At 40.0% G+C, this 24562-nt stretch overlaps 3 protein-coding genes across 13 annotated transcripts in view; 1 reads left to right on the top strand and 2 right to left on the bottom strand.

The window, feature by feature from the left end:
• The window catches only part of stk36 (serine/threonine kinase 36 (fused homolog, Drosophila)), an 8506-nt gene extending 855 nt beyond the window's left edge, over window positions 1-7651 (top strand). For all 3 annotated transcript variants that reach the window (XM_044141217.1, XM_044141219.1, XM_044141218.1), the window contains 17 exons: window positions 1-49; window positions 566-696; window positions 770-1019; window positions 1210-1303; window positions 1934-2094; window positions 2193-2350; window positions 2429-2531; window positions 2772-2903; window positions 2985-3161; window positions 3245-3336; window positions 3423-3486; window positions 3711-3809; window positions 3890-3964; window positions 4045-4162; window positions 4255-4381; window positions 5454-5634; window positions 5846-7651. The exon at window positions 1-49 is cut by the window's left edge and continues 29 nt beyond it. In XM_044141217.1, the coding sequence (XP_043997152.1) occupies window positions 1-49; window positions 566-696; window positions 770-1019; window positions 1210-1303; window positions 1934-2094; window positions 2193-2350; window positions 2429-2531; window positions 2772-2903; window positions 2985-3161; window positions 3245-3336; window positions 3423-3486; window positions 3711-3809; window positions 3890-3964; window positions 4045-4162; window positions 4255-4381; window positions 5454-5634; window positions 5846-6763 (2929 nt within the window). In that variant the 3' untranslated portion in view covers window positions 6764-7651. The remainder of the gene's footprint in view (window positions 50-565; window positions 697-769; window positions 1020-1209; window positions 1304-1933; window positions 2095-2192; window positions 2351-2428; window positions 2532-2771; window positions 2904-2984; window positions 3162-3244; window positions 3337-3422; window positions 3487-3710; window positions 3810-3889; window positions 3965-4044; window positions 4163-4254; window positions 4382-5453; window positions 5635-5845) is intronic.
• A 1219-nt stretch (window positions 7652-8870) lies between these two features.
• Window positions 8871-14146, bottom strand: atf5a (activating transcription factor 5a). Its single transcript, XM_044140932.1, has 4 exons — window positions 13419-14146; window positions 12313-12561; window positions 10843-12031; window positions 8871-10731 (listed from the first exon to the last, which is right to left on the bottom strand). Exons 2-4 carry the CDS (start codon window positions 12452-12454, stop codon window positions 10545-10547), a joined length of 1518 nt encoding a protein of 505 aa, XP_043996867.1. The 5' UTR covers window positions 12455-12561; window positions 13419-14146; the 3' UTR covers window positions 8871-10544.
• A 6376-nt stretch (window positions 14147-20522) lies between these two features.
• phldb1a (pleckstrin homology-like domain, family B, member 1a) overlaps window positions 20523-24562 on the bottom strand; it is a 37358-nt gene continuing 33318 nt past the window's right edge. For 8 of the 9 annotated variants that reach the window (XM_044140654.1, XM_044140655.1, XM_044140657.1 and 5 more), the window contains 2 exons: window positions 22187-22272; window positions 20531-21375 (listed from right to left, as the gene is read on the bottom strand). In XM_044140654.1, the coding sequence (XP_043996589.1) occupies window positions 21235-21375; window positions 22187-22272 (227 nt within the window). In that variant the 3' untranslated portion in view covers window positions 20531-21234. Of the gene's footprint in view, window positions 21376-22186; window positions 22273-24562 lie in introns of all 9 variants that reach the window. The other variant, XM_044140652.1, reaches the window with a different exon arrangement.

The following is a 24562-nucleotide window of genomic DNA, read 5'->3' as shown; positions in this document are numbered from 1 at the left end:
CCAGTTGTTCCAGATTTTGGAGGATGATGGAAACTTGCCAGAAAGCCAGGTATTCACTGCTCAAAGTCATGGCGTGTGTGAGATCCAGAGGCAGGGGTAGGCCCCACAAACATTGGGGGCTTATCCCAGACCAGAAAATGTTTAACTGTCTAATAACAGCAGAACCAACGATACCGATTCACTTTAGACTTTTTATAGACTATCATAGAATATTTTAAAGTAAAGTGTTTGTTTGCCCTGTTTATATAGGATATTTACTTGTACTATTATTTTTGGTTGTTTTGTTACCTAACTCTGATGTATGAAATAACGAGATATAAAACAGATAAAGCACATGATTACCTGAAGGATGATGCACATCTGTCCTGTGTGACTTCTTTTTTTGGTTTCCCTGTTTCTAGTTTTGTATTCTGGACGCTCATTCTTTCTACAGAATATGCTGTCATAATCTGATAAAAACTATTATTAAAACCATAATAATGCAGATCATGAACTGTAGTTTTGCCTGTGACTTTCTCCACTTGATTGTACATAATGCATATTTGACTCCTCAACATTTTCCAAGGTGCGAGAGATTGCCTGCCAGCTGGTCTCTGCTCTGTATTATTTACACTCCCATCGCATCCTTCACCGTGACATGAAACCACAAAATATCCTGCTAGGAAAAAGCGGTGTGGTGAAGCTCTGTGACTTTGGGTGAGGTTTTGTCTTTTAGTGTTTAAATGCAGCTATTTCCAAACTTCTTATTTACTCAAAAATCTTGCCACAGGTTTGCCAGAGCGATGAGCGTCTCCACCCTGGTCCTGACTTCCATCAAGGGAACGCCGCTGTACATGTCGCCTGAGATCGTAGAGGAGAAGCCGTACGACCACACCGCCGATCTGTGGGCTCTGGGCTGCATTTTGTATGAGCTCCACACGGGGGTGCCACCATTCTACACCAACTCCATCTTCCACTTGGTGCAGCTCATTGTGAAAGATCCGATCAAATGGCCGGACACGATGAGCGACAGCTGCATGGTACAGTACAGCCCTTTAGCATGCTAAAGTTTCCAGTGAAGTCAAGTAGATTGAACTAACTGTTCTGTGTGACAAGCAGAGGAAAAAGATTTTAATCAGCATGTTAAGTTTCAGAATCGTCCTTACACATCCCAGCCAATACAATCTGATCAGGCATAAAAAAAAACATACGTTTCTCTGTCTTTCACAGAGTTTCCTGAAAGGTTTGTTGACTAAAGATCCACAGAAACGTTTGTCATGGCCAGACCTCCTGCACCATTCCTTTGTTGCTGATGGTGTTTTAGGTAATCCTTAAACCTCTTCTTTTGTCATTATAGATGATATCTGATTATTTCTCTTCTACAAGAAAAAATGTATTCAAGTCATTAAAACACCCCTGTCTAATGAAGTAAGAATTTCCAACTCAGGTTTTTTTTTTTTTTTCAACATTCTTGAAAAACACAGTAAAGAAAGAATAACATTTCTGCTTTGCCTTTTTTGTGTTGATGTCATCACAAGAGGTACATAAATTAAGTTAAATTGTTTTCAAATCCGTGCGGTACTCACATATATGTCTGAAATGTTACACAATCTCATTCATGAAGTTTGAAGGAGGCAACTGTAGAGATATTTGAAGCGCCACTGATATTTTGCCCTGTGTTTTCTCATGAGGGCTTATGAGAAAACACAGGGCATGCTTGTTTTGGGAGGGTATTTTTTATCTCCGTTAAATATGTGCTACAGATATTGCCAAAACAAATATAAAAACTGACTGCGACTTCTTTTTGTTGGTAACAAGCTTTACATTTTGGACCATGAGTTTAATAGATTTTCCCAAGCTTCAAATAGTTGTCAGTAGGACTCTGTTGTTTCAGATTGCTTACATTTCTAAACTGTAAAACTGTGTATAAACCTTGTTTATGTGGCCATGGCAGTGCTGTCAGACACAAACCTCTTCAGCCCCCTGACGGTCACGCCTAGCCCAGACGTGGTGGCCATGAAGATGAAGCAAGTGGCAGAAAAGTCTGTGCCGACGTCAGGAGAGAGCATATTAATGAGAAAAGCCAGGGAGCAGATGGAGTTAAAAAAGAGAGAGGTTAGCAGTGACGGTGCTGAAGTTAGCTAGCGCTAAATTTTAGAGTTTTTGAGGTCATTTTCAGATGCTCATTTAAGCTGTTTGGTGTCGCTTAACAGAAAAAGAAGGAAGGATGTGAAAGGACGAATTCTGCTACAGTAATGGCGTCGCCTAAAGCCCCCTCCACTGACGTTCCTGCAGCTTCTGGCCAGTTGGCCACGACAGCCGGTCAAAGCATGAACCCGAAGAGTAAAACACGCGCCACATCCAAACAACGGTTTGTTTCAGGAAGCATCGAAAGTAATGAAACTTGTACAACTGAATTATACTGTTACTCTGCTCATTTTCTCATCAGGGGTCAGATCAGCAGAGACTATGAACAGGAGTTTCCCTCTGTTGAGGTCGGGCCGCGACTCTTGCTCAGAGGGAATGACAGACCAGCCGCACTTCCTAGGGAGGTCAGCAACTTTCAGCTTTTGCAAAAGTGTTAGTACTTTTTAAGCTTTTCACATTTTGTCACACGTGAGCTACAAACTTCAATATATTTATATTTTGTTTTGGATTTAATGTAGTAGGTTATCGTAGAAAGTGAACCACTGATCCGATCCAATGTCTGTTCAAGGGATGTAAATACTTTTGCTGCGATTTAGAAAGTATTGAGACAACTGTCCTGAGAAAATCATTTCTTCTTCCTTCAGGATGTTGCTACTGAAAGGCACCGGGAGGATCTTGTCCAGGAAACAGACCAAAGCAGGCAGCAGAAGAAGCTCATGGACTACAATGACATCATATGTCAAATTAAATCTAGCATTACAGCATTTCAGGTTCAGGTAAGTGATTTCATTTTGTTTCCACAATTAATTCATGATTCTGTCCTAAAATAACTTAAAGGTTACTGTTGTTCTGTTCAGCTGATAGGTGTTGGTGTTATAAATGTGCAGCATATTGAGCATGTGCTAAAGATCCTGCGTAACTTGATCCTGACCCCTGACCTCGAGAAGTCTCGCCACATCAGCCATGAACTTAAACTGCCACAATCCTTCTTTGAGCTGATCAGAGATTCTGTTTCAAACTCTGATTTTATCAAGGTCACTTTTCTGTAACACAAAGCACACCTAAAATAACTCTTGTTTACTAGAAACCTCCTGACGTCTTTGTATTTTCTCTTCAGGAGCAGAGGAATGTGCTTACTCTTGGAGAAATTATGAAATTCATTCTGTTCTACTGGGAAAGGCATTGTGGTTGGGTGGAAGAGGAGCCCAGGTTTTCTTCCTTTCTTTTTTTGTTGAATACAGCACAACTACAGGCTGACTATTTATTGCATACCTTCCTCTGGTTTCACCCTGCAGACTGGAGGAGTTCACTAAGCCACTCGAGACGATTATCAATCAGTCAAATCTTACTGCTCTGGCTGTAAGTATTCACTGAAATCAGTCCAATAAGCACATTTTTAGAACATGTTTGGATTTTTGGTTTGTTTTTTAGAAGTAAGACGTCTTCTTCATCTGTATTGTTTTGACCATGACTTGTGTTTTTGTGTTCCTGACAATATTTTATGAGATCAAGCTGCCCCTTTTAAATCAGATTAGATTTTGATGCTTCTTCTCTGTTTTGTTGTTTTGTTTTTGTTTTTTTAGCCGCTCGCTGCTTCTGTTTTATCTCTCTTCACTCTACATGGTGTTGATGTTTTTGTTGACGTGGAGAATTTGACTTCCCTGCTGAAAATGCCTCCCTCGGTACCGAGCAATGCGTCATTCATTACAGTCTACTCTTCCCTGCACTTGTTTATAGCGTGTTTGTTTCTGTGCTCTCTAAGCCTCTGGTGTTGCCGCCTCCTGGTTGGGGACTGTATGATGGCCTCCTGTCTTTACTCCTACACGCATTGTCTGAGGTGAGGCGCTGGAGAAAACGTACTACATTTTCAGGAATAAATCTCTACTCATTGTGGGTTTTATTTATTCTTTTCCTCAGGATGACAGTGCATCAGTCTCATCCAAGTTAAATTCGCTTGTCTTCTTGGATTTGTGGAAAAAAGTTGGTTCTTCGCTCACAAGCCCAACGCCGAACCTGGACTTCTTTTCAGCAAATGGTGAAACCCAAATCTCAAAACCTTAATTTTTTTTTTTCCATTTAGGATTGTAAATGTTAAAAATTACTTTTTCTTTCTCCTTTTTTTTCCAGGAGTTTACTCCTTTCTGTCTATTGCGCTGATTATCTTCACAAAGGACCTGTACTCATGCATTCCTCTTTTTTCTGACAAAAAATCTCAGTGTGTACAAACGCTCTGCTGGTTGCTGAGCAACGACTGGTTAGTGTTTTACAACGCCTTGTAAAGTACTTACAACTTTCCAAGGTTTTCTTTTTATAATAGACCAATATACCACGGAGTGCATTAATGTGATGTGGAAGGAAAATGATGCATAATTTTTATAAATGTTTTTTTCAAATTAAGATGTAGAGTTTTTTTCTCTGAGCCAAAACCTTTTAGAACCGTCATTTCTGTCCATTCTTCTTTGCGAAATATCTCTTGCTCCGTTTGGATGAAAAGTGCCTCCAGTTTCTAGGCAGATTGTGCTATAAAATCAACTATGTTGCCTTCAGTTGTTATGAAAATGGTGCATATGTTAAAAATAGTTAAAAAGAAATTTGAAATTGGGAGTCTCTCTTTAACTCTCCTGCAGTCTTAAGTAATGGGATCATTTGAACTCCACAAGTGTTTTTTTTTTTTTTTTTCTCTGTACACAATCCGGTGGGGTCACACTAACCTCATGTGCGCTACGATCAGTTTTTTTTGTGCATATGTGGTTTTGGGAATCTTCCAGAGCGCCGCACTAAGAAGCTCCTGCTCTTTCTGACGCTGACCTTCAGCATGTCTTCACGACATTATGCTGTTTTACTGCCATTCTTAGGAGCGTCAGAAGTAGTTCCTGTGTCAAGCTCAGCAGACATGCAGTTCTACCACGTGTTTGATAATTGCTGCTGCCACTAGTCTGGAGGAGCTGTGTGGCACAGACTCTAGGTAAATAGGCGGTGTATTGTATGAGCAAGTATTTAGGCACACCTGAATGGTTGACATGGGAGATTGAGGGATTTCCCAACATGTAAGAAAGAATCAAAGCAACACTCCAGGTGTGTTTTTTGATGAGGGAATAACATTATAACATGATATACAGCTCAAAAAATGTTGCTTTTACATAACAAACTAATTTCTCTTCCTTCCACGTCACAGTAATGCACTATGTCATGTTTGCCTGTCACTTAGAATCCCAGTAAAATTTTCTGCAGTGTGTTTTCCTAATTTAACAATTTTGGATTAGAAGTCATAAATCCACAGAGCTCCAGCACTGTGAGCTAACAGCAGCATCATTTATACCCTGCAGTCCTCAGTTATCAGCCAAGCCTCCCTGTGGGAGCGTCGACATGCAGCCGAGCTGCGACACTCTGTCCACGTTGAGCTGCCACCTGCTCTGCTTTCCGTTTGCTCTGGACCTGTCACCACACACCATGGCCGCCGTCCTGCAGCTGTATGACAGCTGTCATGTCGCTTCCAGCCTCCTGCAGGTCAGTGGCCTTCTCATGCTCCTATAAAGACCTCAACGGCAAACAAAAGTCTGACGCAACACTCAATGGCTCTTGCGCCGTGCTCATCTCTGAGGAGCAATATTTTGCAATTTAACATCTTTGTACTTTGCAAGGCAAAGCTGTCAAAGGTTGGATGTGTGACAAGCTCACTGATTTTTTCTTTTATTATTATTTTTTTGGGGCTTTGCAGGTAATTCAGACATTCCCTCCTTCTCAGCTGGAGCTGCCTCTCTCCCTGCTGAGCCGTTTGCTGTTGTGTGATCCTGAGCGCTCTGTGTCCCACGTCGGAGGAGGTGCTTCTGACTTTTTTTCGTCAACTCAGAGCCACCAGCTCTTTCCCTCCAAAAATCCGACTGCTGTGACCAGAACTGCCAGCTCTCTGCTCTCTGACTTGCTGCGGCAGGACGAGCTGTGGGACTGTGCTGTGGAGCTCCTGAATCTCTTGTCCCAGGTGGCCCGCTGCTCCTCTCAGCCTCGGATATCTGTCGAGGCCGCAGCGCTGCAGCAGGCACTGACTCATCCGTACGACCAGATCAGAGCTGCCACATGTAGGTTTGTGGGGAATTTGGAGCCATTCAGGGCTAATCCAGCACACAACCTGCAGGCTGACATCTTCAGACAGATGATAGACGCACTTAATGACGCCTGCGCACAGGTGCGGCGGATGGCTTGCAGGGCGGTGGGGAACTGGCTGGGATATGTTGCAGCAAAGTTCAAAACGGGAGTAAGCTGCAGTGACTCTTCAGGGTGGGGCAAAGAGAACAATCGCAGCAAACAAGCGCATTCACCCGTCGAAGCAGCCGGTGACGCGGTGACGGAGCAGATGTTTGACGCGGATGAGCAGAGACGATGGACAGACGAAGCTCAGAGGTCAGCGACCTCTCTGACCTGTCTGCTCTCGGACCGCGACGTCGTCACGCGGCGTCACTGCTGTGCGGCTCTGGGAAACCTGGTGAATGTTGACGGCGTCGTGTCGGTGTTGGGTGAAGAGGTGTACAGCTCTCTTCTCAGAGTCGCGTGCAGTGACACAAACAACGGCGTGAGAGAAGCTGCAAGCGCAGCTCTAAACCTGTGCAGCCAGCAGGACGCGGTGCAGCGGGGAAGTTAACGGGAAGAGGGACGTCCACACTACACCATATCCCTTAGAAGTGTGCTGCACAACGTTTGGACGACTGGAGCAATGGCAAAATCACACTTCTCATTGCTTTAAATGTGCAGTGGGAATAAAAACTCCACAAACCCCGGTTAAAAAGAAAAAAAGCATTTTTCCAACATTTAGAAGCTGCAGCGACCTGCTTGCTCCTTCACCTTTTTCTTCGATTTTATCGTTCAATCTTATTCTGTGGTAGTCAAATTCATGTTCAGCTTTCTAGCAAATACCTAAAGATTTTAGTTCTTTACGAATGTTTATGATTTTATCCACCTGGAGAAAGTCTTTTTCCATCTGATCAAAACATTACCAGATCATGATGCTGCCACCACCACATTTCACAGTGGATATTGTATGAGCTGTAACTGATGTGCAGTTTTTGTGTTTGTTCCCAAGTTAGCCTAAAGTTGAAGTTGGGATTCTACATAATGTGGCACATTAAACCACCTCAAGGTTTTAGGTGGTTTTTGTCTGGTCAAAATCCAGCAATCTGAACTTCCTGTTCTGGTCTACATGTTTCTACATGGATCTTTACTGTTGATCCTTGGTCATTTGCAACATCTCTACAAACAAACTCTTTAGCTAAAGGATGCAAATATCAAGAAAAACGTCCCAGAACTCCGTAGGATTCCTGGACCTTTATTTAAGGTTAAATAAAGTGTGTACCAAAGAAGACTGCATACTGAAACCGAGTGGCTCAACAAAGTAGCTTAGGATGTGAACAGGCAACAACCAGGTTACTGCAGCTTTTGTATTCTTCTTTATTTGAACCTTGTCACTCATTTGTTTGTTTCCAGTTTAGCTGTAGGTGAAAAATATCTCATTAAAATAAAAATATTTAAAGGATTTATCATTGTGCAATTTTTTTGTTTTTACATCATGAAAGCTCTGTATTGTAAAAAGCAGGTTTAGACCTTTTACATATTTGTTCCACCTTGAACTTAGTCACCCCTCGACTATTAAAGTGTGTTTTTCGGTTTTATCATTCCTTAAAACTTTTACAGGCGCCAAAACACAAACACTACGTTAACTTCAGCAACAGCGACAAATGCCACCGAGATCAATTGTCCAAAAGTAAAAAGAATTCAGATTGCTCTTAATTTGCTGTTTATGTTTAACAACTATTTTTTGGTGAAGTTTTCTCGCGTCAAAATATCAAATGAGGCATTCAAGGTGAAGCATTTATTTTGTAAGTAAGTCCTTCAGAAAGTCAGCGCTGGATAAAAATGGGAATCGGTTTTAGCGATGACGTTCATTTAAACATTTCAAACATACTTTTTTTTTTTTTCTTAGAGGCAATTATGTTTAGAAATTAATACGACAGAACACATTATATTTAAATCATGTCATTTATTTTACATAGGATGTGAGCTGCAAGATTAAGAGGATTTGAGTGCATAATAGCATTTTAATGTCTCCGTTCTTTACGTCTAAATGAAGTAAGGGTCGTTTATTGCAAAAAAAAAAAGTATCTTTAATAAATATTTTAAACCGCAGAAAGAAACATATTTTAAGTCGCGGAGATGTGATGTTTTCTGTCACAGCGGAGTTGTTTTCAGTTTTGAAATAAACCTGTCGGATCGGGCTGACTACGCGGAGTTTTAGTGACTTTTTTATGTGAACGGATTGGATCGTAAATAATTTTTTATTCACTTTTTTTGTTTGTTTATTCTAAATATATTTAAAGCGCTAGTCTTAAATCCCTTTGCATAAAGAAAAGTGCCGAAAGGATGAACACACGGAGAAAAATTCAACAACTCATCGCCAAGTTTAAATGATTAATACAGAAAATGCTCGTTTCATCTCTTTGCATTGGCTTCAATTTAACAAGACACTAAAGACGATCAGGTCAATAACGTTGGGTGAAGACTAAAATGCTTTTGGTTTTCTTGTTCTTGTCCGGCGTCCTGCGGAACCGTGCTTTAATCTACAGAAACCGAAATCATCCAACTAAAAGAAAAGAAGAAAACACATTCAGGTCAGTCGTTTTTAATTCAGATCCTGCAGGTTGAAAGCCGTTTCAACTCCGAAAGGTTGAAAAAAAAAAAAAAAACACACACAGGGGTTCAAGTTAATGACGCTTTTATTTATGTATTTTTTTATGGAAAGTTTACACCACACAGAAAGTAACGTACATAGTGGATAAATCGCTTTAAAATTACAAAGAGATACAATGAGTTGTCGGCCCGTATTTTTGGTTTAAACATGTTTTGTTGATAGTACACCGCAGGGGGTAAAACATCATGAATCCCATGCCAAAAAACAAACAGAAACACAAAGTGCAAATAAATGATTGTCTAAAAAAAATAAATGTGCAAAGAAAAACAGGAAAAGCTTTGTAAAGTAATGTGCAAAAGAGTTTCTAGTAGTTAAATAAATGACTTGTAAAATATTTCACACGGCCTAAAAATAAACAATCTGATGAATTTGTTTCTTTTTTCAACATTTTTTTAGAAAAAAAAAAAAATCAACACACTACTCCCTGAACATATAAAAAGTTACAAATTAGTGCAGCTCAGCTGGAGGCCTATAAAACTTATTGCCTTAAGCAGTTTAAGGAGACAATCCTCATTTCTGAATCTCTAAATATTCTGTTTCAGAGAAGGAAAAAATACATTAATGGAAGAGCATGCAGAGAAAGGCTGCTAAGACACGACTAATTACAATATGTGCACCCAAATATAAAAGTTTTTTTCAGTCCAAGAGGGAAATATGAAATCCTATGGAAGAGAGGGGAACAAAAGTGAAAAGCTTCAAGTCTGTTATCTCCTGCAATAATTATCCACTGATGTTTGGCGATCTGGAGGACAGATAATTTATCCTGAGCTGCAAAACAGATTTATTTATTGCAAAGTGAACTTTACAGCCACAGCACAACATCTCAGCTTACTTTAAAGCATTTAGGACTACACTTGTTTGCACAGAATTAACTGAACATTTCTTGCAGCAGTTGCTGCAAAGTTTTGCAGCAACTTGATCTGTTATATTAAGTTATGAAACAGCAGAGGAGTTAGATAGTCCCAAATATGTTCATGAGAGCAACACAAGTTTTTTAAAAATATCTGAAGTCATATTTAAATAAGAAGAAAATATCAGATTGTTTCACAGAACTTTCTTTAATTTAAAAATTTAACAGTTCTGATTAGTCTACAATTACAAGGAAGGTTTGTTAAAGAAGAAATGTCGGAACCTCATTATAAGGAAAAGTTTGTTAAAGCTGAAATGTTTCACCAAAACACAAGTGCTAATCCATCTACTTCCATACAGCAACTTTATCTCAAAATAAATTATTAAATAGGAATAAAATGAGACTCTTTAGATTCTATGGCTGACATCAATTTCAATGTAAAGCTAAAAATAAATACGTAACCTGCTGTTTAAATGACATTAAACTCCCCTCCACTAAAAAAGAAAAAAAAAAAGGTATTCAGTAGATTCAGAGAAAGAGGAAGATCTGTTAAAGATGATTGTCAGGTAAAGCATTGCAGCGCCACAGTGAAGGCTCAGGTGATTTCAGTGCCAAAAACAAATGAGAACCAATTGATTTAAAAATTCAGAAAACAATTCACGTCAGCAAAGCATGCAGTGGCCCCCCCCCCATCATAAAAACATCACCAACGGAAAAAGAAAAAAAACAAAACAAAACAAAACATGAAACATTCAGTTCACGAGAAAACAAATAAAAGTTGCGCATTTTCTCGGCTTTGCCCGGTCTGAGTGTACTTGCAGTCGTGCGGCGTTACGCTGTTGCGTCCTGCTTGAGCCTTTGGCTGCGTGCCTTGTAAACTTCGATCAGCAGGTCTTTAACGTACTGGATTTCACGTTCCACGGACTCTGCCTTGTCTCGCAGCTCGCGGTTCCTCCCCTCCAGGCAGTGCAGCTGTTCCTCCAAAGAATCTAGCTCCGCCCTTTTTCGCTGGCGATACCTAAGTCAAGCAAAAGATGTTGAGTTTTGTTTTTGCTTCTTTTTTTTTATCGCAAGTAATATGAACACTGTAGCTGCTTTTAAAGAAATTCAATAGGAGCAAAGATTTTACCTATGGGCGGCGGTTTTGTTCTGATCCCTTTTCTTTTGCTTTCGCTCGCCGCCTTCGTGGGGAATGATGTCTACTTCGTATTTCACAGCGCAGTGGTCTTCTCTTAGCCTGCATGCCTGCCTGTGCCCTGAGCTGTCCAGATTCAGACTCTCCCTTGCCATCAGAAAGCATTCTGGGGCCTGATCGTCAAGGTAATTGCAGTGTAAATCGGGCTGTAGCATCTGCAGACTCTCTGTTTTCACCTGCTCGTTGATGTTCCCCAAGAAGCTGCTGAAGGCCTCGGACTGAGGCGCCGCTGGAATGTAACAGCTTTCACCGCCGTCGTTTTTCCAAGACACGGTGGCCTTGGTCACCTCCACGCTGGCCTTGATGCTGCTCAGCACCTCGCTGTTCGCGGCGCTTCCGCTGACCTCCCTCATGCTGTACATCATCACATCCTCTTTCTTCTGAGGAGGCTCCAGTGTTCCGCCAAAGCCAAACCCGCCACCAGCAACCTTGGCGCCACTCATCGCATCTTGGGTAAAGCAGCAATTTTTCTCGTCTTTGGATAAGCCAGCACATCGTCTGAGCTCGATTGCATTACCCAGGCAGTAGCTTTTCCCTACCAGCTGCTCGTCCTCAACGGAGCCGTAATTACTCGTCAGGGCCACAGCAGAGTTACCTGAGTTACTTCCTTTGGAACCCACCACGTTGCTTTCGTAGCCTTCGCCGAACCTCACGCTCTCCAGAACTCTTTTCCTCCCACACCCACTGGGGCGGCTGCAGCTGTACGGGGCATGTCTAGGAATTTTGGATCGCCCTATGGGCCCACCACAGATGCTCAGCAGGTCCAGCTCCCCGGTTGCCAGGGTAACAAGAAGTGGGTTGGACTCCGATTGGGTGGACGCAGCATACGAGGCGTATGGCAGTTGACTGAATGGCTGAGGACCTGCCGGCAGTGGACCCCTGTCGCATTTTCCCAGCCTCTGCCCTTTCTCTGGCAGTGGCTCAGACAGGAAGTAGTCCTCAAGCTGGGCGAGTTCCTCTTGCAGCAAAGAGGTCATGACCTCCAAGTCAGAGGGCACCTGGATATCATTCTGAAGGGGTGAAGGGGGAAGGGAGGCATTGGTGGAGGAGGGAGGGGAAGGAGGATTTGGGAGGTACGAGGAGAAATCCACTTCTTCCGTCATCCAGTCAGTGAGACCATCACCTACACAGGAGGAGGAAAAATGTTTGGAACAATCTGTTAGATGCACAAAATGTTAGTGCTAGGAGGAAAAACAAAAGTTTAAAATATCAAGCTAGCAGTGCAGGCACAATATGATCGACAATCGTAAATGCAGAACATTTTTCCTGAAGTCGCCCGACAATATCGACAAAACAATCGTAGCTAGTTTTTTACTTACTGTTCAAGAAGGACGAATGTGCTGCAGTGCCGAGCCCACCTGAAATGGGGAAAAATATAAAAAAAACGCACTCGCTGCGACTCACCAATTAAATGCGGGCTCTCCTCTGACACCTCCCCCCTGCACCCCTGTGATTGGCTGTGGTTAGCCTGTGGGTGAGAGAGAGCGAGGGGGTCTGCCGGGCAGACACGAAGAGTCCGCCAAACATGAGCTGATGTTGCCATCATTTTGCCTGTTGACGCCTTGATTTAGTCCAAGTCCGAGCACACGCTGAGAGCGAGCGGGGTCTGACAGATGGGCCACAGAGAGCAGGGCAGGGCGAGCATAATGAAACCTGCAGGGACAGGAGGAGGCAGGGATCAGAACGGCGTGCAACTTTGAAAACATCCGGATTATTCAATCAAATCATAAAATAACCCGTAATAGACAGAGCTTCCTTCTGCAAGGAATGTCCACACAAAGACATGTTTTGATGAGATGCAACAGGAAAGAAAATAGCTACAAATCAGAAGAAGTTACATGCAAATGCCCTAAATTAAAGAACCAAAATGGACTATCTCAAATAAAAACTATTGTAGCAAGAAGACACGACTGTCTCCTTTGGATATTTAACTGGCCCTCAAAGCAAAAGTGCAAAAAGTGCACTTCACATCTGAAAACACGTGGGACCTTTCAGTAGTGCTGTCATGGGCTCCAATGTTGATGTAGAAACTCCACAGTAACCATGTGTCTCAAGTGAGAAGCACCCTGGTGGTTAAATGGGATTAATGAAGATCAACTGCCTCCAATCCAGGTTCCTTTTAAATTAATCCTCTGCTTGATCACTTAAACGGTTCAGATTACAACAATGACAATTTATAGGCTGTTACCAGGGAGTTGTTTAATTTTCATAATCTTACACAATAACTGGGTAGTCAGTAAGTAAGTAAAATAATTTAAAACTATTGGGACATACAACTGAAAAGTGACAATATATGTCTGAATTTATGATGCATCTAAAAGGTTGAATGCATGTATTTACACAAAAGTACGGTTTAGCAAAAACATATATAAACTCTTATTGAAGTAACCACAAAAAACAGCGACAACTGGGCAAACAATACGTTTAAAATTAAACAGAAATTTTCAAACAAAGTGGGTAATAAACAAGTCAATGACATAACAACGAAAAAGTAGAAAAGTTTGACTTACTCCATTCTTGCGGGAAAACTGTAGAGCACTTGGGGGTGCGTTGCTAAAGCAAAGCACAACTTCGTTTCTGGTCCAGCGACGTCAACAAGAACTTAAAGAGCCATGTTTAGCTCCGAATAACCCGGAACGACGCACAAAAACAGAGAGGAAAAGATGCTGCTTTGTTGTGGTCGACCTGTAAACTGAGGAGCCGCCTGACCGAGACAAAGCATCAGTTCATTCACACCTAGCAACCGACTGCGTCACCGGGGTAGAACGTGTTGTTGTTGTTCTGTGTAGATCACTCCGCCCACTCCCTCCCTCCGCGGAGGACCACCGAAGGACGGCCCACTCTTTCTCCCAGCTGTTATTGATGACTTGTTTCAAAAGTTTTGATTCCAACGTCTCAATTAAGTCATTTTAGACGCATTCATAGTTTAATTATGCCAATTCCATGCCATGCTCTTGCCGTGAAAACACAGAACGTTTAGTAAGACAGAAAGTCGTTTTAATAATTCAGTTACTGCAGGGTTTTGATCAGATGTAACAGAGGCAAGCTAGCAACGTCAGTTTCTAAACTCAGCGGGGCAGTACTGTTCATAACCAGCAACTTAAACAGCGTATCTCTGTCGTCTACATAGAATTCAGTTTACCATAAACCACGATATATTGTTGTAGACGTACTATTTTACTCTTCGTGTTCAGTAGGAGGTTGTTGCAGGTCCGTTGCATCAGTGGTCCTCGCTCACTGTGATTGGCTGTTCGACCTCCTACTGCCGCCCTGTCATTGGCTGGAATAGGGTTGCTGCGAAATATGATTGGATAGTGGTAGGCAAGGCGAAGCAACAATGTTGTCTTTTTTTCCCTGCAGTGCAGACGGTGCACATGTTTCATGTAAACAAACCGGGTGTGGTGACAGGTACAGCACTTTTCCACTCTTACAAAAAGCTGCACTTTAGGTTTCAGTTTTAAATATTATAATTATAAATACTATAATAATAATTAGTTCTTATTTTTGAAAAACAAAATTGCTTTTATTGATTAAATATTGAGTTACGTTTTCTGATTATATAGCTTTAAAAACAATTTTTTAGCATTATAATTCTAATTGTGACTTAAATGGTTTTACTTTTAATGTATGTTGATAGTACGTTTATACCAACTAGCTCATCGTTCCAATTTGTTGATGGAAATGTCAGAAAGTCAATGAATAAGACATTAATTGTTCAAGATAATAAATTGTTATCCAAATGCAGGCTGAGTATCATTTTTGTTCTTGCTAATTCGGTGAGATACAGCCCACATAGTGACTGACAAGGTCTATCAATAATAATTTTGTTAGAATTAAAGCTTTGTTTTTCTCCTCTCAGCAAATCCCAAAGCTGAGTGTATGCTGTTCTTCTGTTGCTATAGCAATAGCGGACACTGCCCTTATTTTAGACTTGTTTTCTGGTTGCTGTTGCCATGGGATTTGCATCTCTCTTTCTCTCTCTCTCTTCCATCCTTACCTACTGTTCTTCCCTCAGATTACCTCTATATCACCAGACGTCTCCGTCTGACCGTTCCTCCGTCTCATTTGCTGAGTTGCTTTTCTTCGACGTTTTCTGTTTGCCAGAATCAATAGGTTTATTTACAGTTCTGCTCAAGTGACAGATTGATAGGCCAGTAAACAGTTTGTCCACTGGGAAGCTTCCAGCTCAGATAATGACATTGTCTCGACAGTGGAGCTGTCTGTGCTCAAAGTGGAAAGTTGAAACGCACATTGTTGTAAAATACTTCTTGTGTTTTTGCTTTTTTGTCACACTTGCAGATTTCAAACTGTAAAATGAATGTTTAATACTGGGCTGAGATAGTCTGAGTGAATGATAAACACATTGATCAAAGAATGTGTTGGATAACTTGTAATTAAAATTACAAGTTATCCAAACCACACAAGACTTTGATGTCTTTGCTTAGGGTTATGATTTAACAATTACAGAGGCTAGAAAAAATGGCATCCAATAGACAGTAGGTCAAACAAACCTCAAATAATTATACATAGATCTTTCTCTTTTTTGCCAAAACAAATCATTATGAAATGAAGAATGTCTGACCAACAGTTTTTGACTTTAAGCTCAGTTGCACACTAGTTATGCAACAGAACAATGATCCAAATCACACCAGCAAGTTTGTCACTCAATAGATGAAAAAAAGAAAACACAAGTTTTTAGTGATTGGGCCTAAATTCATTGTGATGCTGTTGTGTAAACTAAAAAGTGTGCGGGGTTTTGTGCTCAAGAACACTTAAATCTTAATGAGAGTAGCCCAAAAACATCTTAACAATCTCATTGTCAGTTATTACAAACACTTAAAGGTAATTCTTGGCCAGATCATTTATTATGGGTAGAAGCCAACAACTTTTTCACAAAAGGGTATTCTGGTCTGGGTTGATACTTCCCTTAAATAAATGAAATATTGTAATATCATCTTTGTCAGACATTGCAACATTAAACATTGAAATGTCACGAAAAGAGAAGAAAATCTGCGAGAGGACAAATACTTTTCTCAACTCAGTATTTGTTCTTTTATGTCTCTATGATTTAGAAGCACTTCTCCATTGAGCCTAACATGTTGTATCTGCTGTATAAGAAGCAATTGGAGAGATTTGTAGAAAGGCAACCTGATGCAATCAAGATAAATGTGGTCGTAATGGAAACCAGATTGAGAGAGTAGTAGCTGGTGAAGTTGGCAGGTCTCACAGGAAAGCGCTGACTGCTCTCTCTGTTTGTATTAATTGGCCCACTGAGAGCTTCCTGTTTATGTGTCATGATAAGAGATAGCCAAGGTGCTGCTCATGACAGGATCGATGCTTTTCTCCGTTGTCGCCACCGTGAAGAAGAACAATTTGTTTGTTTTTTGTTTCATATTAAGGAAGACACATGCTTAGAACATCTGTAGGGCTTACAGGATGGAAGACAGATTTTTCAAGTCACACAAACTTCACAACTGAAGTCATCAAACCAGCTTCGACAGAGCGAACAACATTAGATCAAACTGATCCTCGAATGTGTTTGAGATATTTGAACATAACTCTTCCTTAACTGATGCCCAGGCTAATTGAATATTGTGCATGAGCCGAGAAGTTGGAAAAGTCTACGCTTGCATGCCAAGTGCATGTATGGCACGTTAGTGAGGGTTACAGCATCATTTCATCATCATCTCTCTCAGAATTTATTGTCCTCAACTTTTGCCCCTCTTTGAACACATGAGGAAAACATGTAGTGCAGTTACCACTTGTGAATGGAAGCCCCCTCAGAGGGGATTTGCGGATGTTCCTGCTTGTGTTCAGTCGAGTGACTGCTTGCATGTTTGTGCGTTTGGCATAAAAACAGGTAATCAATTCTCGACAAGGTAACAATTTAATTTCCTTCATGAATTTTAAAACAAGACTAACCTGCTTTGGTATCGAACCATGACGAAAGCGGTGACTCGCGGGGTTGTGTTTATGTACTGATCCTCGAGGACGTGACGGTAAATTAGAGGTGCATGATGTAAAAAACAAACAAACAAAAAAACCATTAAGTCCTTCTTTGAGATCCCACAGGATATCACTTGCTTTTATCAACTCGAACTCCAAAGCGCAAGATTTGTTGATCTGGCACAATGAAGTAAACTCCTGAAAGTGACGGTTGATATCACGTGTCAGCAGTTAGATACAAATTTTTTATGTTGTGGAAAATGGCAAATAAGATAAAAAAGAAAACAACAGTTCAAAAAATAAAGTTAGTGTGGCGTTAAGTCCCAGAAGATCCACCCAGGTTATTTACAGCACTAAGAGTCTGATTCAGTGGTACAAAACCCCAGAGGCTCATCGTCTGTCACCTTTGCGCTTTACAGCTGATGTGCAAGATAGTTTCATGGCCGCTTGAGACAAACAAAAAAAATCATTTCAATGATGAAAATCTGTGTTCTTTGAGTTATTTATTACGCTTCAGGTTCGTGTTGCAGCTTCGTTTTGTGTTTTTACAGTTTTTACAGTTTTTACAGTTTTTACGTACTGTTACTGGATACTTTCAGGGGCAGTTTTTTATCAAACACATGCTGCTGTGCTGTGCTGCAAATGGATAAACGGTACACAAGGTTTAACAAGTGGAACATGAAATATTTTTCCAACTTCTACTAAAGGGTCAGCAACACTCAGCAACATTTTCAATGCAGTCACTTTTGTCCTTTCTCCTAGTAAATAAAATCTGTTGAGGCCTGTAAAACCCTTTGGAAACTTATAACGCCTAATATATAATTACTATGCAAAAATTACAAGATTTGACGTTAGGTTAGAAGAACCTACTTGCTTCTTCTTGATCCTTCGTCAGATCTTAGACTAATGAAGCTGTTCTGCTTTTAAGAGCTTTCTCTTTATATTATTGATCTTTTTTAAATATAGCTTCGTGTTATGATTTATTTATTTCCGCAATTCAAGAGAAGCAACATTGTTTTTGTTGTGTTAGTGTTGCAACGTCTATGAAATGGATGAACTTCCTCATGTAATTCAGCTCCAGATGAATCATTTATTTAATTCAGGTGCTTTGGATGCAGGATAGCATCTCTCAAGGATTGATCTTAAATATCAGCTTCTCTAATAGGCACTACATTGTGTTGGTCTGCCACACAAAATGTCAATAAAAAACATGGAAGTTTTCAGTTTTAAAATGACAACAGTCAAAGAAAACTTATCCAAAGTACAGCTATTCAGCTAGGTTTTTTTTTTTTTATTGTGACATAAAATTAATAATGTCCAGCAGGTGGTTACAGGTATGCTGTTCATGCCTTTGCTGTCTTTATTCTTGTTATTTCTTTCGCCCTGTTAGAATATTTGGTAACACTGTATTTGAAGGGGTGTACATATGACATAACACCTGTTACAAACATGAAGGAGTCTTTATGAAAGGTTATGACTGTTGTCATGAAACAGTAAACTGTAAATAATGACACGTTTAGTGCAAAGTTGACAATTTAATGCACTTTACTGCAAGTTTTAGTACAACCTTGTGGTTATTTACTGAATGATATTCCATGACAACAGTGATAAACATTCATAAAGACTCCTTCACGTTTGTAACAGGTGTTGTGTTTATGACAGTGTCTTATGCAGACCCCTTCAAATAAAGCGTTACCAAATATTTTTCACCAAGTATTGTGGCGGTCGCCATAACACCAAAAAACACTGATTAAATGACCAAGTACTGTATTATAATCTCGTCTGTTTCCGTTCATTACAATGAGTGATCTATGGAACGCAGTAAACATCAGGAGGTAAGTTCTGCCGTTTCAAATGAAACCTGCTTTGATCCGTGACGTCTGCATGTGTGTCTCAGTAAGCACAAGGCGTGTTTAGGGATGGGCATCGGAAATCTTCCCTCTTTAATCTCCTAAATTAATCTGAACTCACATGTGGATTTGAAAGCATATGAATTGGGGGCACACGCTGTGAAGGCGGTGGAAGCAGAGCCTTCCCTACAGGGAACCGCTGTAAACTTTCTGCCTGAGCTGGCAGAACGTCTCCGTTTCATCTGGAATTTTTAAGGGTTGTTTTTAGACAAGACTAATTTCTCCCATTAATGCTGAGAAACTCAAATGAGAGCTGCCCCGATCTTCAGCCTGTCTTATTTGAACTGGAAGGCCTGGGGAGCGAAGGCCTGGTCTACTCCTATGAAAGAAAGTAGAGATCGCCCTGGGCTCATTAATATTTCGCCAACAATAAGGCGAGGTGTCACTCGTGCTCGTCGCCACGGTAATGAGCTCACATTGCCCTCTTAAAAGATCTGTTTACTATGCAGCCGGGTGCTCTGGAGGCTCAGACATACACTGATGTGTGGAAATCTCTCCCAAGGTCAGAGGAATGCAAATCTTCATAAGGTCGCAGACTGTCTCTCTTCTCACCTGCACGGATCTCAAAAAGGACAGCGGCTCATTTTCATAAATATTACACAACATGTTTTCACTTCAACTAAGGGAATAGGGGATTAACATTTGAAGTGCTGAATCTAATTGCTGTCTGTCAGGAGCAAGGTGTGTTTTCATGATTAACTACACATCTGCTAAATATTCCTCCGATTACTGCAGGTGAATTAATCATACAGTCCAGTCAAATGTTATCATTATCAAAGCTCCTCATTCACTTCTCTTTTTTCTAATCTATGGTGGATGTGATGTGAAATAGGTGCAGGAGACGGAGGCTCATTTCATGAGGAGATAAGAAGTATGTTGTGCTGCATGTGTGGGGTTCAGATTTCTCCGTGTTGAATCATGCATGTTGCATGTAATTTCATTTTCTCTTTTCATTATTTTTATGTAGCTCACCTACTGCAGACAAGTCATGTAATTAATTAGGCTACCAGATAAAAAAATAAAAAACAAAACGCAAACATGTTGATCTGATTAGAGTTGATCTGCTCCAACTAGTATATATATATATATATTTAAATAAGATAAAAGTTAACGAGCCAATTAATACAACACACCACCTGAATGTTATATAAACAGATAAGGAGGATTTAAAGAGAACACCTTTGTGAAAGTTAGCAGCTCATTAGAGTGTGTGAGGATATTTACAGAAAGCTCATAATTAATGACTTGTTTGTGTAGCTTCTAATTAAGAGAGGAAGAACAGAGTTGTAACTTTGTTCAGTTTAACTAAAATGTCCCGTTTGCTGCCAGTATGGCCGTGGGGACAGAGTTATTATTATTATTATTATTATTATTATTATTATTGCTTTCATTTCCCTGCCCTCTGTCAATCCTCCACTCTAAGCGGAAACCTGAAATGAAAAAAGTGATTTTGCTTTTGTCACTTTTAAACGATTAAATCACCGCATAACGGCAAACAACAGCAATAAAATATAATCTTAGTCAATAAAAATAAATCCTTTCACAAGTGATAATTTCATGTATGAAGGGATTAAGGCTATCCTGACATTATGTGTAAATGTAATCATAATGTAATCAGTTTTTATGGCATCAATTTAATAAAGTTATTTTCTGCCTTGACACTCTGAGGTGACCAGTTTCCTAAGCCGCCAGGACAAAACGCTAAATAAAAAAAAAAAAAAAAAAAAACATGTTATCATTAAAAACACAAAACAAGAATGTCTGCTTTATACATTTTTATTTATATTTAATGTGTATTTTTAGAATATCTTAATAGCACTGTAAATGTTGTTTTTATTGAAATTTTACGAGAAGTATTTGAAATTTTTATATAAAGTACAAATGTATCGCTCTGTTATGTACCTGGATGAATAGCTTTTGGAACAATATATAAATACAGATATTAACAAAAAATCCTGTAAAAATCCTTCACTGTATATTTGTATTTGGCACCAAGCAAAATTACTTTTTACTTTGTAACATACATTGATCTGCTGAAATGTTTCTAGTGAGTTTAGTGTTGCGAATATTAAATATTTTCTGCATCTGGATAAAATGTTAAAACATATAAAAAGGTTACAGGGATAACACTGCATGCTTATATTATCTTTAGAGGTGTAAACAATTTGATGTTAAAAAAAGAAAAAAAAAAAGAAAATTAAGAAATCTTGAAAATTGTTCCGCCTGAAATCGCTTAAAGCACATTCAGAAATGACTCGGCTTCATTTCCTCTGTCAGGACGGAGCCCTCGGTCAGTTTACGGCGTCGTGAAGTTATTTCTTCTCCTCGGACGTTCCAAACATTCACTCCATTCATGTCAGCTCCAGCAGGAAGCAGGAAGCAGGTCAGCGCGCCGATGCCCACTCGCTTTCTTTTCTCCTCTCATGATGATGATGATGATCATCCTCCTCCTCCTCCTAGCGTCCGTCTCTCAGCTCATAAACTGCGTGTAGCCCTCCGCGCCCGTAACTATGACGTCCATCCAGATCCTCATGGCCTCCGCAGACGGGGCCACCATGTAGTAAAGCCGGTCGTGAGTTTTCACGCAGAAGGTCAGAGCTGGATTGGGACTCTGGGTCACAACGAGAGGAGATTTTATTTTACTAAAACGCAGAAACTACACCGACCGTTTTTATTAATATCCAGAACGTTTATTGGCATCCCGGGTGAAGAGCAGTAAATAATTCTTCTCAGCCTGATTTTCTCTTTTTTAAATTCCAACCTTTATGCTGCGTGAATCCATTTAGGTGAAGTTTAAAAAAATCCAACAGTGAGAAATTTCCTACATTGTTTAAGACCGATATTTGACCACTAATTAAGTCCTGAATTCGTTCTGATTTTGTGTTTTGTGAATCATTAATCTACTAAAAGATCAACCTGGCCACCAAATATTTATAAATTAAAAAGGAAGGTTTTGTAATTTTAAAGAGTTTCTGGTGAAATGCAGTCTAACAAGTCTAATCCGGCCCGCAGCATCACAGATCCTCCTCGGTATTCAGCCTCTGTTTTCCCACCAGCTGCAGCGTTTGTTGCTGAAAATCTCATCAGCACTGGATCTCATCGAACCGGATCCAGTAAAGGTCCAGATTATTTTACACAACTTCAACAAAAGATGAAGTTAAACCTTTTACGACATTTCTGCCCTAAAAGTTTTTCTCTTTGTCTAATTATCTGTACAATTTGACTCAAAAAGAATTTGTTAAAATCAAACACAAATTTGAAAGCCTGTCATAAACATTTGATTTTATCTGCTTTAAAAGGACACCAACGTGTTTCTTTTTTTTATCAATCCCACTTCTCACGAACTGTTGAATTTGCAAAGAAATAAAATTCACGCAAAACATCTGGATTTAGGAAAGTATTTGTGGTAGAAGAGCGTTTACCTTGGCGGCGCTGCGCAGGTGGTCATAGTAAACCTCTTCAATCGCCTGGAAGTAAATGAGCCCTTTCAGCTTGGTCTCATGCTTGTCTGAGACGAGAAAAAGAAAAATAAATATATTAAGTTACATTACATTACATCTTGTTGCACTGATGCAAGACCTCTGCCAGACCGAACTCCAAACAGGAGAATCAGCGGGCGAAGAGAGGAAACCGTGTTATTATAAAAGGAGGACAGGAAAGTGTTTCTTTTTACCTGCTGAGAACGGTAGAAAATATTACAAATACCTTAACCTTTACTTCAAAAAACATACGTAACAAATAGAAATGTAGCAGAAAGACAAACGAAGGGTAAGTAAACTAATAAGGGTTAAATTTAAGTATAGACAGAAGAACAGAATATTTTTTTTTTTTTCTGATGCTTTTACTTGTTTTTTATTTGTTTGTGCATTTTAAAATAATAATTTGGACACTTTTTGATCAGATGGATCTTGCTTCTGGTTTGAATGAAAATAATTTGAAATCTAAATCTGCCAGGGGTTTGAGTAATTTCAGTCTGAGCTGCGAATAAAGAGGAACTGAAACTCAAATTAAGACGGCAAGAATGGACAGAAAAACAGAAATAAGGGATAAAAGTCTTTTCCCCAGCAGCGTCTGATCCATGAATAGGTATGAGCAGAAGTGTAACAGAGCAAAAGTTAATTAGAAGTGTGAGTCTATTTCCAGCTATGCCTCAAGTCTTTGCCATCCTATTAATCTGACTTGTTTTCTTCAGTTGTTCTTTCAGGATCGTCTCTCTCTCTCTCTCTCTCTCTGTTAGTGCCTTTTTGCTGATGGCGAGGGTGAAAATTGGCATAAGTGTTAAGAAGAAACTCAACTTTTTTGTATCACATTTCGTGTTTTTTTTGTTTTTGAAAAGAATGAGCTCAGAGCAGGTCAGAGGTTCTGTCAGATGTCCGGTCTCAGTTCTTTGTCCCTCGGGTTTCACACTCACTCGCTCCACGCCAAAGAGTTTGGGGAATCGTGTTGCAGTGAAACCGGACGTTGAAGTTCGTTACTTGTTGCCACTGAGCTGAAGGGCTTCTGTGGTCTCTGGGCTCTTAAACCCAAAGCGAATTTCCTTCAGAGAAATTCAACCTTCAGATTCTCTGAATTGTCTCGTCCAAACAATCAGGAGTCGCCCCTTTGACTCTCCTCAAAGAACGGAGACGGAAACATCCTCCAACAATTAGTGGCGGTCTTTTGAGATGCCTTCCACACTTTGTTCCCACTTTCCCTTCTTCATAAGTCAAATCTGCTTAGTAATGAGATAAATGTTTTTGAAATGTGAGTTTCGTTTTATTAGTCACGAACAAGCCAGGAGCTAGCCTCCACCCTGAGAAAAACACATCCAGAGAAACTATTGCATCTTGTTTCATCACCGTCATCACCATCATCTTCGTCAGGAGTGAGCGGGTGAAAGGGCTAGGCGAGTGAATGGAGAGAGGAGCAAAAGGAGCAGCGGAGTCAGGGATGGAAATGTGCTTGGATTCTATTTTGAAAGTGATTGTAAAATAATGCATTTGTGAATTACTCAGAAAACCCCTTTTGTGCCAGATTCTGATGGACGTGAAGAACAAAATGCAACAGTCTGACTTCGTTTTAAACAATAAATGGCGGTGGAGAATAAAACTCCACTTTTTAATTGAGAAAATGCCTAACGTTAGAGCAAAGTGCAGAATTGTTAGAGGAGAAGCAGGGCTGTTTTGTGGTGAACAGAATGGGATAAGCCCAAAGCCGTAAATGAGGACCTTTAAAAGTTAACAGGTTAAATCAACGCGAATGAGCAGGAACAAAATGAAACGGTGTGTAAAATGAAATCCAACATCAATAATTTAGTGAGTTCTGTTAATGCAGAAAGCAAAATACTGGACTCAATGGAAGCTGAAAAGTTTAGGCCTTGAAAGCAGAAGGATTTTTAATGATTTTGGAAAGCAGCGTTACCTATCAAAAAGACGTGTAATTTAAAAACTTTGTGAACAACATTCTTTTCAGTACAAATGAGGTGATTTATGCACATCAAACTAAGAACATTTGCTGCCAGATCTTCTCAATCGATGGTGTTTGACATGAAAATTATTGCTGCCTTCAAATGATGTTTAGCAGATCTTTCTTATATAACTTCTTTGCACTTCCTGTGTGGCCAATTTCATCTTTTTCTTACCTCAGAATGTGGCACACTTATTTTAAGCGGTGGTTGAAATTTTTCAGGCAATTTTATGAAAAGTAATTGTACAAAAATAGCATAAAAAGTGAAAGAAAATATGTATTAACAGGGTTTTCAATACAAATTCAGCACAAAAGTCCCTCATTCGTTGTGCTAGAATTCTGCACTTGAGCAC

Source organism: Gambusia affinis, linkage group LG15 (genome assembly GCF_019740435.1).
Source record: "Gambusia affinis linkage group LG15, SWU_Gaff_1.0, whole genome shotgun sequence".
Taxonomy (NCBI): domain Eukaryota; kingdom Metazoa; phylum Chordata; class Actinopteri; order Cyprinodontiformes; family Poeciliidae; genus Gambusia; species Gambusia affinis.
The sequence above is the reverse complement of the archived record's forward strand: the minus strand, read 5'-3'. Positions and strand labels throughout refer to the sequence as shown.

Coding starts and splice junctions, on each gene's coding strand:
- atf5a (XM_044140932.1), bottom strand. CDS start 12,454: ATGATGGCAACATCAGCTCATGTTTGGCGGACTCTTCGTGTCTGCCCG. Junction 12,032..12,312: donor GGAGAGCCCGCATTTAATTG/GTGAGTCGCAGC, acceptor CCTCCTGTGTAG/GTGATGGTCTCACTGACTGG. Junction 10,732..10,842: donor AACAAAACCGCCGCCCATAG/GTAAAATCTTTG, acceptor TGCTTGACTTAG/GTATCGCCAGCGAAAAAGGG.